The following is a 15,288-nucleotide window of genomic DNA, read 5'->3' on the forward strand; positions in this document are numbered from 1 at the left end:
TGAAACATAAAAGCAACAACAGTAATTGACAGAAATGGCCAGACGACACAGGGGGAGAGGCAGCGATGGGAGACAGATGGGAACAGTGGGAAAGTATCAAAGGTTTCACTGGGCCGACCTGTTACGTGGCGGAGACGGACGGACAAGGACGCTTTTTGTTCATTAATCCGCTTTCTCATACTGAGTTACTGTGGCCCTCATGGGAATCAGCTTCAGCCTGCCACACACACACACACACACAGACACACACACTGTGAAATTGAACACAACTCAATCACACAGCGTCAGCAGAGCAGATCGCTAGAGTACAGGATTCAAGTTTAGGGTGAAAATGCTTTTTTTTGTGATCAAACATGATCATTCATCACTTCCCGGACACTTCGATGCGAGTGTTGCGCCACCTTGTGGCAAACTTGGATGTTGACAGTTGAGAAATGACTCTCTCATTCATTTAGTTTTACGTTCAGTTTCCTGAATAAGATCTTAAATGCTGGTGCAATATTAGACTCACTCGGTGGATGCAGTGTGCAGCCACACAGGTGTTTTCAGTTGTGGCTGATTAGTCACAGTTGTGGCTGATTACCTCAGCGCGGGCGTGAGTGTGAGTCTCACAAAGACTCTGCACAGCAGTCACAACAAATGAATTCTGCTCTTTCAGCCCCAAACTGTAAATAAAGTCCGACTCTGGGGCGTTTCATAGCAGCTGCAGCTGGAGTCTATCATGTTATTTCTTTCCTCTTATCTCCAGTGAGACTGGGATCAGGATCTGATTCATCGACTCAGGCGTCACCTGTGAAAATACTGCGGAATATCCTTGTCATGCAGATGAATGTATTGTTATTACTTTAATTCAGACAGTAAGTGCGTCACTTACGTGACTTGGAGAGGGGGGGCGATACTATTTAGTCTGAGTTATCGCTCAGTAATGACAACAGGTTAAGGTGTAAACTAAGTTCTTAGGTACTTAGGCGTTAAATGATCGGTTACAAATGCAAAAGAAAACTATTTTTCGATGAAAGATGCACGGAAAATACACAGGACAACTTTCCAGTTTCCAGATCCTATGATGCAGACTTTCTTTCCAGGCATTTTCAGTTTGATTTGACCTGACCTTTGACCTGTCAGCACAATGTTTTAAATGAACACATGTGCCGTAAAATACCAGTTTTTTTGTTGACTGTCGTCTTGTTTTGGTGTGTCCCGGTTGGGCTGGCATGAAAATCAACAAGGATTTTATGTGCTGCTTCAACATCCGCACAGACCACTTTGTTCAATCGGTCCTTTTCCTTTTGTGGCGCCAGTGGCGGAGCTCTCCTCCTAAATAGAAGCAAAAAAAAAATTGTATTTAAAAAAAGTGGACGAGTACACAAATACAGCGAGAACAGGGGTCACGTGACAGCTTTGTCTCTTATTCTTATCATCGTCGTTAGGGTAGTTAACTAGGGTAGTTTGCCCTACGCTAACCCTTTGTTTTACCTCAGGGGATGAGGAGGTCCACATTTGTCTGGACCTCTAACCCTTGACCTTTCCAGGATGGGTGACCCTGCCAGGCGTGGACCTTTATGAGGGAAATATGTTTGCATTACATCTGACACGGACAATACACTTCATGACTACGACTAAATGATTGTCTCAAAAGGGAACGTCTCTCAATGCTGCAGAATTATGATGTTATGATGTTGGACAGTGTCAATAAGGGACTCAAAATGTTGTCTTTCTGTGTTTAATCTGTAATTCTGATGTCATTTATCATACCTTCAGTGTCTCCATCTTTTCCAACAGGTCTATTACTATTTCACTGTGTGATTTATTGACAAATTAGACGCAGTCACTGACCTTAACTAATAATTAATTAACCCTTAATGATGAAGGGGGAATCACGAGACCTCTCCAAACATTGACACCTAAAAAAAAAAAGGTTGAAATAACGTGTCACTTTAAATAATTCACAGATGTTACGAAGCCTGGTCAGACGTGTTGTTCCTCTGTCTTTCCACAATTTAACAAATGTCTATCTCCTTTCAATTTAGGTTAAAAGAGCCAGGATCCTGTTATTATTTAAGTATAAGGGGCAAAATTGTGTTATGTTACTACTGCATACATATTTCCTGAGAAATTGTTACAAACGTCATTAAACCACTGCTGAAAAAGCAAATCTTTGGACAGTATTGTATTTATTTCAATGCATATTCAAATGTGTTAGAAGATTTCTTTTTTTGTAAAAATGCAACTTGTACTTTCTTGATTACAATGTAGACACCATTCAAGAGTCAGAAACTCAGAAAACACAAATGTTTTCTGTCTAATCTGCCAAAAATAGGAAAAGAGGAGTCAATTTCACACAAACACAACACATATATATATATGTATATATATATATATATATATACATATATATATGTATATGTACGTGTTTCTAATGCTGACACAGAGTAAAGTAAATATCTAAACATGGTAGTGAAACATGTGTACGCCTCAAAAACACTTTCATGTGAATGGTGCGCCCCCTTGTGACAAAACAGCACCCTCCTGGACTCATTTTGATTGTTGAGAAATAAAACAACTACACATAAAGATTTAAAACAAACCCAAATCCTTAGTTTTAAATTTAATGAAATACAAATTGGACAAAAAAAAAGTGCTTGCTCCTGAAACACGGCGCCATTTTATGGCGATTTTTGTAATAACACAAATGAGAGAACTTTACACCTGTTCATGTATAAAATAGTTGTCATAGCTTATCTCTTATTATTTTCCTCCACAAGAAGCTAAACAAAAGTGCAAAAAAAACAACAATAACAGAAATGGCTTTTAAAGCTACGAAAATACAGATTGCACTCTGAAATGCCACTGATAGAAAAACAGTTGTAAGTATATTGTGGTATTCAGTGAATTTACTTTGTGGTGTTGTGTGTTTCTACGATTTTTTTTTTGTTGTGTCACGCTCTGGTGACGGTAAAGTGTTACTTGAGGGAGTCATTTTCATGGGTCTCGTTTTACATGTGCTCTGGATGATTCTGCAGACAGGTGATGAATTCTTTCACCTCTTTGCCCTCGAAGCAGATCTGGTAGACGGCTGAAAACAAAGGAAACCTGCGGGAGAGAACGCACACGGTCAGTCTGTGTTTGAATTAACTCTTTCATATTGGTGGAATATTAGGCCCCTTTTCCACCTATGGTCCCAGCTCGCCTCGACTCGACTCGGCACTGCACGGCACGGCAAAATAGTACCTACTCAACGTGGGTCTTATCATCAGTTAAAAACAGTTTTTAGTTTGCAATTAAATCTGTAGAGCACAAACAATATATACATAAAGCCTCCCGCTTGTTCTCAGCAACAGTCGTCAGTCATTTGCTGAAATTCAGGGATTTGCAACCAGGAGTCCGCAAACTTACATTTTCCCCATGTCTGACGATTTCGGATATTATTTTGTGGCCAGGAGGAAAACAAATACATGCATGCATACTTTTTGCAGTCAAACTCTATGGACAAAATTTAATACCACATTTTTAATACTTTTTAAAGGGCCCTCATTTCCCCAAAATTGATTTATCAACTTGCAATACTTTTTAAGACCCCACGGGACACCCTGATGAAACTGCTGTGACTTTGTACCAGTACTTCCTCCATGACCGGAGTGGACTGAAATACACCAGACTCCTCTGTTAAATATTGACATTTAAGACATTTCCCTGGTAATTGTTGGAGATTAACCCACGTTTTTTGTTCGGCTTGATTCTTGTGTCGGACGTCTCTTCCTGTGTACTAAAAAAAAGTACCAGGTACTATGCTAGTGGAAACGCAAAATAACCGTGCCGTGCCGAGGTGGTGGAAACACGCCATAAGACTCCAAAGTTCCATAGTCTGATGTTCTCAGATTAGACCTCAGCTCAGGTTGAGTGTGAGCAAAGCAATTCTGGGAGTCTCTTGTTCCCACAAAGCCCTGCACAGCAGTCAGAGCAAATAACTTCCACTGCTTTTCAGCCCAAACTGTTTTTTTTGTGTGTTTTATAGCAGCTGGTGTCTATAATGTTGCATTACTGTCCACTTCTCTTAGCCTCAGCGAGAGTGTAAGCGGATATCAGTGGGTCTTTTTCATCCTCAGTTACGAGCTGAGCTCGGCTCAGACATCACTCGCCTGGAAGCACCTGAGAGAACCGCAGCTGTGCACTGTAATGAAACTGAAACAGTCAAAGTGTTTCATGTGTAAGACTAAACCAACGGCCGATATCCACTGTATTACGTACAAAGACATTTATGTGTCTCAGCTTTGTGATAAAGAAGGATCACGTAGGTCAGTAATCATCCTCTTTAATCATGACCTCAGTCATCAGGGTCCCCCACAGCTGCACAAAATCCAAGCACTTTCAATGACCCATGTCTATTTAATGTCAACTTTCAAGGATTTCAAGGACTCGATGGAACCCTGAGTAATAAATGTAATTTGTGACATTATTACTGCACTGTTGTGTAAAAAAAAATGCTAAATCAGTGTAAATTCAGTGTGTTTGATTATTTTTATCTCAAAAAATAAATAAATAAATGAAGTGGACTCACTCGTTGACCATGTCCCTCTTTTGCAGGATCTTGAAGACCTCGGCTGACGTCTGTGGACCCTGCAGCTTCTGGCCGTTGAGCATCTCTGCCTCCAGTTCAACAATGGACTGAGGAAGTGAACGTGCAGAAATGACTTTTATTATTGACTTAATTTGCTTATGACGTCATTCATATGGTTTAATTTCATGTCCATGTCTGACTGTAGCTTATCCGAATCTTCCTCTCACCTTAGACGTTCTGGCAAAAGCCTCCGCGACTTTGCGGTTGCGCCCTCCGTAGCAGGTGGTGATGAGGTCGGCGACGCCGCAGCTCTCCAGGAACGTGGAGGAGCTCACTTTGTCCTTGCAGAACATTTTGGCAAAGGCGACCATTTCCATCAGACCCAGCCGGATCACCGCCGCTTTGGTGTTGTCGCCAAAGCCGAGGCCGTCGCAGAATCCAGCGCCGACTGCCACGATGTTCTAGGAAGGGCAGGAATTAGAGGATTCAAGTGTTTTAATGCCATTTTTAATCCATGACTGTCGCTACCTTCAGCGCTCCACACAGCTCCACCGTGTCGCTCTCTGTCACGACAGTGATACGGAAGTTTGGAGTCTGGAGTAGCTCTTTGAAGATGTAGCCATTTGCCTCATTTTTTGCACCTATAATATGTCAAAAAAGGAGAAAATGCAAGAATAACATGGATTTAACACTGTGTCATTCATTAGCCCCGCCTACATAGCTTCTGTAAAAACAACAACAACAGTGACTAACCAACTGTGGTTTCACAGAACTTCTCATCTGCCACCTCACTGGCGATGTTGGCTCCCATCAGAACACTAACGTCAATCTCCAGTTTATCTCGGATGATGTCTGAGATGAGCTTTAGTCCACTGGGTCCCTCATCGACACCCTGGAAGACAATAAAACCAGTGAGTGAGACCAAGGGAGCTTCTGTCCTCAGGACTCAGCATTGAGAAACAGTAGTTGTCACAGATTTGGTCCACGTTGCTCAACTACAACATCCTGTAAAGCTGTGGCCACACAAAACATGAAGTAAGGTCAGGGGACAGCGCCTGACAAGGAGGAAGTTACTTACTTTGATGAGCGAAATCCCGATGGCTCCCTCTGTGACGTGAGGCTTCATCTGGTCACAGAGGTTGCCGATGAACTGGTGCGGGATGACAAAGATGAGGATCTTCGCTCCTTTCACGGCCTCCGTGACGTCAGGGACGGCGATCTGAACGAAGCGTCGGCACAGGGCATGTCCACAAAAAGGCATATTCAACTTCTATTCTGATAAGAATGATCTCTCAGCATCGGTTTCCCTTTAAATCAGTAGTACTTTCACGTTTTTTCACAGCAAAAAAGAAATAGACAGATTCCTCTATTTTAGGGCAGGGCACAAGGATTTTCTTTAAAATAATATGCATATGAATGTCATTTATCATTATTATTATTATTCTATTCCTATATTTGCTGTTGCAGTTCATGGGCGTGTAATCAAATACATTTACGGTGCCCACAATTACGCAGCAGCGCCAGATAAAATTAACAAAACACTACAACACAGGGCATGACATGACTCGCCTTGCTGTGCAAACAACACATTTTTCCGAGACAGACTGTGCTGGACTGCGTTAACTTTATTCTTTTGTTTTAACTTTATGTAGGCGGCTGCTTTTCCACACTCACCACATTCTTGGGCAGCTTGTGACCTGGTAGGTATTTGACATTTTCATGGTCTGTGTTGATGATCTCTGTGAGCTTCCTGCCGTTGATCATCTCCTCATACACCCACATGTTGACCATCGGGTCGAAGCGGTTGGACCCTTTGACATTGTGCCCGATGATTTTGGCAATGGAGGAACCCCTTGGAGAGAGAAGGGCGAAGGTCATGGGTCAGGGAGGAAGTGCAGAAGTTGTGAACGTCTCACTAAACACAAAAACTTTCAGAAGTTCCAGTGAAGTTGCATATTATTTTACAGCCAGTCTATGACTTCAGTGTAGCAAAGATTGAGTGATTATGATTGTGCAGGAATAAATAAAATAAAATAAATGTTTATCTATGTCTGTCAACAGCCTCCAAACAACACACACCCTGTGATACCGGCAATGTACAAAGTACATTCAATTCTCCTTAAAGACATCAAAGATTATTGTCACTTAATAAAGACACAAGGTTCATTTAAAATGTAAGATTATCTACTTTTTTATGACGAATTACGCTGAGGTATTGCAAGAAGAAGAATTGAGCTACGTTTGAAACTTGACTTATATCGTGTGCTCATTTGCAAGATTTAGATTTAATGAAAGTTTCACCGGAAATACACCGGAAAGTTACCAGTTTCCAGATCCAACGATGCAGACTTTCTTGCCAGGCATTTTCAGTCGAGGTGCGAAGACTTTGCTGCTCGACTATATTTACTGTTTTATTCTTTTTCCCCCTCAAACAATAACTTCCTCATACGCCCTGAAAACTGCCTCTCGCTTCACTCCTCCCCTTCGCCACACAGGCACACACCTTATCTATTCATTTATTTATTTATTTTATTTATTACTAAAAACTTGAAATAGCATAAAAGCAATGCATCACAGGCGGTTCTGACATACGTAACACTCTTCTCCATCCCCAGGTCTGTAATACTATTTGGCAAAGTATAAAAAGAAAATAAAACTTGACGCATAGTTCATGCATGTAAAATATAAAATACTTATTATTAAATGTATTAATTTTTAAATGGACATATATGACGCAGCCGTTTCTTCCAATTTTTATTTTTATTTTTATTTATTGCGGGGTCTATGCGCCCCTCCCACAGTGGGCAAGCCGGACAGTTGTTCTGTAACACTTCCAGTGTTGTGTCGAGTTCTGCGTACCTGCCGAGAATTGTATGCCCAATTTCAGCCCTGCCTATGATGCACTCTGTAGACCATTGCGGGCTTCAACGTGATATGAAATGTTAGTAAGAAAAACGTTGCTGATGTCGCTAAGTAACAGAAACCACAAACTACTGTTATCGTACCACCTCGTAACATCAGTAATACATCCCAAAAGGTATCGCCTTCGAGCCGTAGCTTGCCAACAAATAGCATTAAGTTCTCGAAGTACAACGGTTTCCGCTTCCACTGTGCGCGTTCCCGTCAGAGCCAATGCGATTCTCGGCAGGCACACAGAACTCGGCATAACACCTGTCAAGAGGTTTTTCAAAACAAGGCTCAATTTCACATTTTTACCACAGATAGAATTTCACGCAAACTACTTAAAATTAAAGCACTTACAAAATATTTGTTTTTGCTATTTCAAATGTATTTTATATTATTTGTTATTATTTATGTTAAATTATTGATGTTATTTAAATTAAAACTAATACATAACGTCAGATAAACTGTCGTATTTAAAATGAGCAAACGTGTAAATAAAAAAATGCATAAATTACGCTCTTCACTTACTAATTTTTCAAATATTTCCATTTTAGTTTTTAATCGAACACGGAAGTGTGCGCTTTGTGGGCGAGTCACGTGATTGTGTCCCTGCCAAAGCTGTAAATATCAGGCGAGCTACCACGCACAAGCTAACTAGATAGTCGCTGTAGTACTGGACAATATCATGTTGTATCGCCTATTATTAACATAGCTAGGGGGATGTTGGACGTTCCGATGAAAGATGAATCGACACTTTCTCACTCTTTTATAAAGGACGCTGTGTAACGATTGAATAATATCTGTGGTGACTTAGCTCTGTTTAGCTAGCCTAGCCCAGCGTTGGCAAGTCGAGAGAGTAGCGTCTGACCTGAAAGAAGGGTTTCGTTGCCTGTCACTATGCAAACGGAAACCACAGCAATACGAATCACGGAAAATGAAGGCAAACTGGATGTATTCCCTCAGAATAAGACCCCAAGCTCGGGGAGAGCAAGTGCCAAAAGCTGGCAGTACAGGTGGGTTTCTGTTTATTCTGCTGACGCCCAAATATTGAAGCTAGTTTACCAAGTAAACATGTCCACAGTGACTCGCAAGCTGCGAAAATATGACATACATGTGTATTTTTTATTTCTTTAATGTTATATTCTATATGTATGTGTGTATACACATATATATATATACATATACACATATATATACACACACACACACACACACAGGTTTTTGTTTGGTCTATGTGCTGCTTTAGGGTTAAATCAGCATTCGAATCAGGTGAAATCAGTTAATGTTGCCCTTTGAGCAACTCTTATCACAAGTCAAATAACTGTGATTGATGTTAACTTTTATCTTTGTATGTACAGTCTATAGGTGAGTAAGTCACTAAAGTAGACTTTTTATTTCACTTGGCAGTGACCACATGGAGAATATTGATGGTTACTTGATGAAGTACACCAACTTGGTGACGGGGTGGCAGTACAGGTGAGTTTTAGGTTCCTACATTTGATACTAGACATAATGCTGGAACTGGTGCTGATGCAGTGGACAGTCGGATGATGTCATGGTGGTTGTTGTCTTCAGGTTCTTTGTGTTAAACAATGAGGCAGGCTTGTTGGAGTACTTTGTCAACGAGCAGTCACGGCCCCAGAAGCCCCGTGGCATGCTGCCACTCGCAGGTGCTGTCATCTCCCCCAGCGATGAAGACTCGCACACCTTTACTGTCAACGCCATTAGCGGGGAGCAGTACAAGCTCAGGGGTGAGTACCCAACTTCTTTACATGTAAGACTTATTATTTTACCCTTTTTAAATAAGGTTGTGTGCTGCTCCTTATGCTTTCATGACCACCTAGCTGTTGCCTCTAGACTGCTTTTTAGAATCCAGGCATACTCTCATCACCATCCATCAGGTTCATAGAGTATTGATCTGAATGTTTTCCATTATCTGCTGCCAGTGAAGCAGAAGCACAAAGGAAGAAAGGCTGCTGACTAAGATCATTGTAGAGTAATTATAATCATCGTGTGTGTGTCCCTCAGCCACTGATGCCAAAGAGAGACAGCACTGGGTGAGCAGACTGCAGATCTGCACACAACATCACACAGAGGCCATGGGGAAGGTAAGATTGTAGTATTGTTTGTTTTGGTGTACACATAAGCATTTATTTATGTATTTATTTGCAAGAACCCTCAGACACGTATACAGTTTACTTTAAATGGCTGCTCTCCATTGCCTTGTTTTTGTATGATAAGCGCGGTGAATTTTGATGATCCAAATAATAATGATGACTCAGATTTGGATCTGAGTTGACGTTTTTTAGCTTCCTGACTTCCTTCCCTTACAGGAAAGGAGAAATTGGACACAATTCTGCACATGAGGGTTATGTAAAAGTGTATCAGATTTTACTTTGTTTGTGGGCACATTAGTCCCTGCATCGATCTGGATATTGATCTACACACTACTACACTGCCCACAGCTGTTGTTAATGTTGATGAGATACATGAGAACTATGCAAGGAGTTGTTTTTAGCAGTGGCTTTAAATAGTTTGCAGCCAACCTATTTATATGTATTTATTTTAAATAAGAAGATGGTTATAGAGTAACTGTATTGGTGATGTTTGGCTCTGATTTAACCCTTTAGTTGCAGATCAGGTCTTTTGAGACCATCAAGATTGAGCTGAACCATGAGTATATTCTAATTCAGTCTAATTTATATTTTATGTGCTGTCCCACATTGTTCAGAGTAATCCCCCACCCAAGTCTCGGAGCTACTCTATGGCGTCTCAGGGCAGCGGCAGCTCACCAATGTCCATTCGCCGACCCAGCCAAAACCCAGCTTCCTTATTCAACTGGTCGCAGGTCCACAAGGGCTCGTCGCTCTACTCGAGCAAGAGGTCCCTGCTGCCAGATCATCTCATGGATGCCAGAGAGGTACTGCAAACCAGAGATACACTGCCAGAGTTTGATTGGCAGCAAAACATTATGGCTAGTGTAACTTTGCCATTATAAAAATTGTGATATCTTAAATGGTTATTTTTTGAAAGCTTTTGGAATCGGTACGTTTCTACGTGACTTCAAGTTGTAAAGGCAAAATGTTTTGGACTTCATTGATATTTGTGTCATGCTCTTCATTCACTTTGGGTGATTGTCCACAAGAGTGTGCTGTCTTGTCTTTCTATTAACATCAGCAGACTTTAACAGAACACTTCTTGTTCTCTTAAAAGAATCAACTAACCTTAAACAGTTTAAGAAATGTAAAATGTTATTGTTGTGCAGTTTCTTGGATTTAAGGCTAATGGGGGATTTAAAGTTAGTTATTCTTTTATTGCCTTAAAATATGCATTTTGCACATGTAAACATTCCAAAGGTCTCAAATTACATTATCTGCATTATCCCTGACACTTGTTATGTTTTAGTTTTTTTTAACCATCCTCATGGTCCCCCTCCAGATGATGAGCCAGGCCCAGGGCCAACACAAAGACCTCATCCAAAGTATCGAGGGCTTGCCTGCAGCCCCCGGCCTCTCCCCTCTAGACCAGGACCTGCTAATGCTCAAGGCCACTTCCATGGCTACCATGAACTGCCTCAACGAGTGCCTGCACATGCTACACCTGCAGCAGGTGGCCAGGCAGAGAAGCTCCCTGGGAGGTCAGTGGAGGGCCGCTTGTGTGGATATGATGATTGTTGTTTAACTTTTGTACAACAAAGTCATTTTCTGAGTAAATAACTTTGCTATTAGATGCTGCAGAGGAAGCGTCTTTGTTCTCTAAATAAGATGCTCCCCAGGCAGTCCCTATGACGAATGCAACCAATCTAGAAGACTGGTTTGCGTTGGCTACACAGTGGAATTATTTTGCATTATTGATAAGGAGCTGTACCTATTCTTACTACCTGTCTCGAAGGTAATTAGATCTCAGAAGGTTGAAATATCCATCAGCAGCACTTTGAGGAGAGGTCGCAGCTTGCAGCAGCTGCCATTTTACTGTAGAAAAGGCACTGAGAGAACATTGAAATGGCTCTTTGATTAATTTCATGATGTACACCAGTGCCTCACCTGCTTATACAGGTCAGAGCCCTCTATTATAAAGGCATCTACAGCTTCACATTGAGAGACTTGCCCTGGTTTGTTCGCGCCAAAGCCGACCCGCTGATATCTTGACCCTCTCAGCAATCTATCCAGGTCGATTTAAAATGGGGGAAACGTCTGCGTAACGCCCCAGTTTCTTTTTTTTTTTTTTTACAGCAGGTCTCATTACTCGATGTATATTTCATTAGGCCAGGCTCCTCTCAAGCAGCCAATCAGATGAAGTTGTCCAACAACACACGAGGTGAATTTGAATGAGGTCCGCCCGCCTCTAAAGACAAAAAAAGAGAATGCCCAGGTCATAGTGAGAGGCTGAAGCCAATCAGAGGATGAGGATGTTTCCTGTCGGTGGGGCCAAATTATCCTCGCACTCTGTTGGTTGGACAGGTCGGGTTACACTACTTTGGTTCAGGGTAGCTGTCTGAATAACACCCATCTGTCCAGTCAGCAGCCTGGCAGTTGTGGTGTGTTGTGTGGTAAATGGTAGACTGAGTGTATTACTACCTGGGTGTGTGTGTGTGTTGGAGGGCCTTGGGTGTGGGTGGGGGGCGGTGGTACCATGAGCACCACTCAACCTGCCACTGTGTGCTCCCCGTCCACCGCAGGTCCCACCATCGAGTGGCTCGAGCCCAAACTGCCCGACATCCTGAAGAATGGCAGCAGCTCCATGGGCAGCTTCCCAACAGGTGAGGGCCAGCTGGAGGGGAGCCGTCTGGAGCTCAGCAGCCCAGAGTCCTGCACCTTCTCTGGGGTAAGACCAAGGAAATTAAGTCTGTGCCAATCTGTTGGTTGTCAAGAAGCTTATTTTTTAAATTTAAGTTTTTCCATTTTTCTAATCCAACCAAAACCAAAACTGCTGCAGTTTATTGAATATATCCCATTCCCCTGTCTTCAATCTCCAAAGGAACAGGAAGACATAGATGTGGAGGATGAGACAGAGGATGCCTTCACAGACAAGGAGGAGGACCTTGTCGCTGTGGAGGAGGAACGCAGCGTCATCCTACACCTGCTGTCGCAGCTGAAGCTGGGCATGGACCTCACACGGGTAGGTCGAGTTCCACGTCAGTGTCGGGCCGTATCTTTGTGTTTACTAGGAGCTAGCACTTAAAATTAGTAGTTTAAATAAGTTTTAAAAGTATTATCCATGGGGGTTCTCCTACTTTTTAAAGTAATTTTAAATGATACAATTTCAGTAGATCATTTGGATCAAATTATTTTGCCTGTAATACAATATTATCTTTATCTTACTTAATGTTTTGATCCAGCTTTATAGCTTGCAGGGTGAGATGAATGGAAAATCCCATCCCAATGTTGTTTTTTTAAATTTGTACTAATCTGCTTCTAGAGCTATTCCTAAGATTAAGACTTGATTGGATATTTTATTTAGACAACTTCACTGATGTCTCAAGATTAGGAGTCATGGTGAATCAGTGTGTTAATCATCTGAGTTTCAGTGACGTTATAGGCTTAAGTACATTCTTGGTGGTTAATTACTAAACCTAGAGCCCTGGATGGACATTCTATCTTCCAGTGTCAGTTTGTTCTAGTATTTGGATCTCCTCTGATTGGGTTTCTGATTTTAGCCCAGTTATCTGGTGGAATCACTGGCGTAGCTAAGATGGAGATCTTGTAGAAGGGAAACCAAAGTCATGTCAGCTTGATTTACTTTTGCTAGATTGTGTGATAAAAGTGAAAATGGAGGAGCAGATGAATCATTCATCCGCGCTTTCGCCACAGGTGGTCCTGCCCACTTTCATCTTGGAGAAACGCTCCCTGCTTGAAATGTACGCCGACTTCATGTCGCACCCTGACCTTTTTGTGACCATCACTGACGGCAGCAGCCCGGAGGATCGCATGGTCCGGTTTGTCGAGTACTACCTCACCTCTTTCCATGAAGGCCGCAAGGGTGCCATAGCCAAGAAACCCTACAACCCCATCATCGGTGAGACCTTCCACTGCTCCTGGAAGGTACCCAAAACCCCAGAAGCGTCCAAGGAGCCTTCACAGGGGAGCTCTGAGCCGGCTGCTGCTCAAGACCCTTACCTAGTGCGCTTTGTGGCAGAGCAGGTGTCGCATCACCCGCCTGTGTCCGGGTTTTACGCCGAATGTCAGGAGAGACGAATGTGCGTCAACACACACGTGTGGACCAAGAGCAAGTTCATGGGAATGTCCATTGGGGTATCCATGATAGGTGAAGGTGGGTTAATCAACAGAACTCTATTCCCACTCCTCTTCTGTTCTGTTTTTACAAATTGCTCTTTTGTATTACACACTCAACGGTCTCTTTCCAGGTTGCCTGTGTTTGCTGGAGCACGATGAAGAGTACACCTTCACGCTGCCGTGTGCGTACGCCCGCTCCATCCTCACCGTTCCCTGGGTGGAACTGGGTGGCAAAGTCAACATCAGCTGTGCCAAGTCGGGCTACTCGGCGGTCATCACTTTCCAGACTAAACCATTTTATGGCGGTAAACTGCATAAGTGAGTCACTCTGCTGATATCTGTGTGTGTGTGTGTGAGAGAGTCATATCGGCGTGCTTTTACTCATTCAAAGTTTCTCTTCTTTCCAAATGCAGAGTCACAGCAGAGGTGAAGCACAACGCTACCAATGCGGTGGTGTGCCGCGTGCAGGGCGAGTGGAACGGCATTTTAGAGTTTAGCTACACCAGTGGTGAGACGAGGGTGGTGGACGTCACCAATCTGCCCGTAACGCGGAAGCTCGTACGTCCAAATGAGAAGCAGGGACCAACTGAATCCAGGTCAGAAGAAGTGTTTTTGTTGATGGGGCTTAGTCACTATAAGAGTCTTTTTTTTGGACACGCTTTCATGGCATTCTATTTTTGAGGTGTAACATGTTCTAAATTGGCACAAACGATGTTGATGTGTGATTCAGGCGTCTGTGGCAGCATGTGACCGAGTCCTTGCGGCAGAAGGATATCGAAAAAGCCACGGAGCACAAGAGGATTCTGGAGGAGAGGCAACGGACCGAGGAGAGACACCGCGTCGAGACTGAAACCGAGTGGAGAACCAGATACTTCAACAGAGAGGTGAATAAGAAGAACTCAGCATATTTCTTAGCATATTTGGGGCATTTTGTGCCAAGTATTAGCAGAACACCATGCTATGACAGCGGGGTTTCACAGTCTAGCTGGGAAACGCTGTAAAAACTCAGTAAAATTGATGTCAATGTTCATTTTAAATAGATGTAATTCTTCAGGTCCAGTCCAACCAGGAAATGGGAAATATATTGAATAGCCACTAGGGGGAGTCTGGGGGGAGAAAATTGAGCTTCTAATTCTCACTTGATTTATAATGTCGGTAAACATTTTCCTGAGGCGTTAATGGTCTCAATCACTAGTTTCAGCGCTTCTTCAGTAACACAGGACATTCATTTTGTAAATTATATTCCACTTTAGAGGAAAATAGACAAGTTCAGATTCAGGAAAGCAGAGTTGACAGAAGCTAGTGGCTTAAAGGTGCTGTCAATGACGTCTTAGTTTTGCACCAAATAACAGAAAAACTAATTCTAGCTGACTAGGTTGGATCAAATGAATGTTTTTGCTGACTCGCTGCACTAATTGAAAACTAAATCTGCGATACATTAACCATGGTTTTCTCTCCTTCTGCAGGGTGAAGGCTGGGTTTATCACAAACCGCTTTGGAAAAACTCTGCTCTCAAAACTTAGTTTCTTCAGTCTGTATCTTGGATGCTGACATTGTAGATTCAGGAATGTGTGTGTGCGCGTGTGTATGTGT

The 15,288-nt window shown here is 42.5% G+C and overlaps 2 protein-coding genes across 2 annotated transcripts; one reads left to right on the forward strand and one right to left on the reverse strand.

Annotated features, from left to right (window-relative positions):
- Window positions 1-2,155: 2,155 nt before the first annotated feature.
- On the reverse strand, window positions 2,156-7,230 carry LOC131475305 (glycerol-3-phosphate dehydrogenase 1-like protein). The gene is made up of 8 exons (XM_058653310.1): window positions 6,882-7,230; window positions 6,233-6,410; window positions 5,637-5,777; window positions 5,312-5,450; window positions 5,087-5,199; window positions 4,786-5,019; window positions 4,559-4,665; window positions 2,156-3,093 (listed from the first exon to the last, which is right to left on the reverse strand). The coding sequence occupies exons 1-8, from the start codon at window positions 6,920-6,922 to the stop codon at window positions 2,997-2,999; spliced, it is 1,050 nt and encodes a 349-aa protein (XP_058509293.1). The 5' UTR covers window positions 6,923-7,230; the 3' UTR covers window positions 2,156-2,996.
- An 832-nt stretch (window positions 7,231-8,062) lies between these two features.
- Window positions 8,063-15,288, forward strand: LOC131455260 (oxysterol-binding protein-related protein 11-like). The gene is made up of 13 exons (XM_058622794.1): window positions 8,063-8,475; window positions 8,870-8,938; window positions 9,038-9,213; window positions 9,491-9,570; window positions 10,194-10,382; window positions 10,901-11,099; window positions 12,141-12,286; window positions 12,440-12,580; window positions 13,273-13,732; window positions 13,827-14,013; window positions 14,109-14,291; window positions 14,426-14,579; window positions 15,162-15,288. Exons 1-13 carry the CDS (start codon window positions 8,360-8,362, stop codon window positions 15,216-15,218), a joined length of 2,157 nt encoding a protein of 718 aa, XP_058478777.1. The 5' UTR covers window positions 8,063-8,359; the 3' UTR covers window positions 15,219-15,288.

This window comes from Solea solea, chromosome 2, assembly GCF_958295425.1.
Source record: "Solea solea chromosome 2, fSolSol10.1, whole genome shotgun sequence".
Classification (NCBI taxonomy): Eukaryota; Metazoa; Chordata; class Actinopteri; order Pleuronectiformes; family Soleidae; genus Solea; species Solea solea.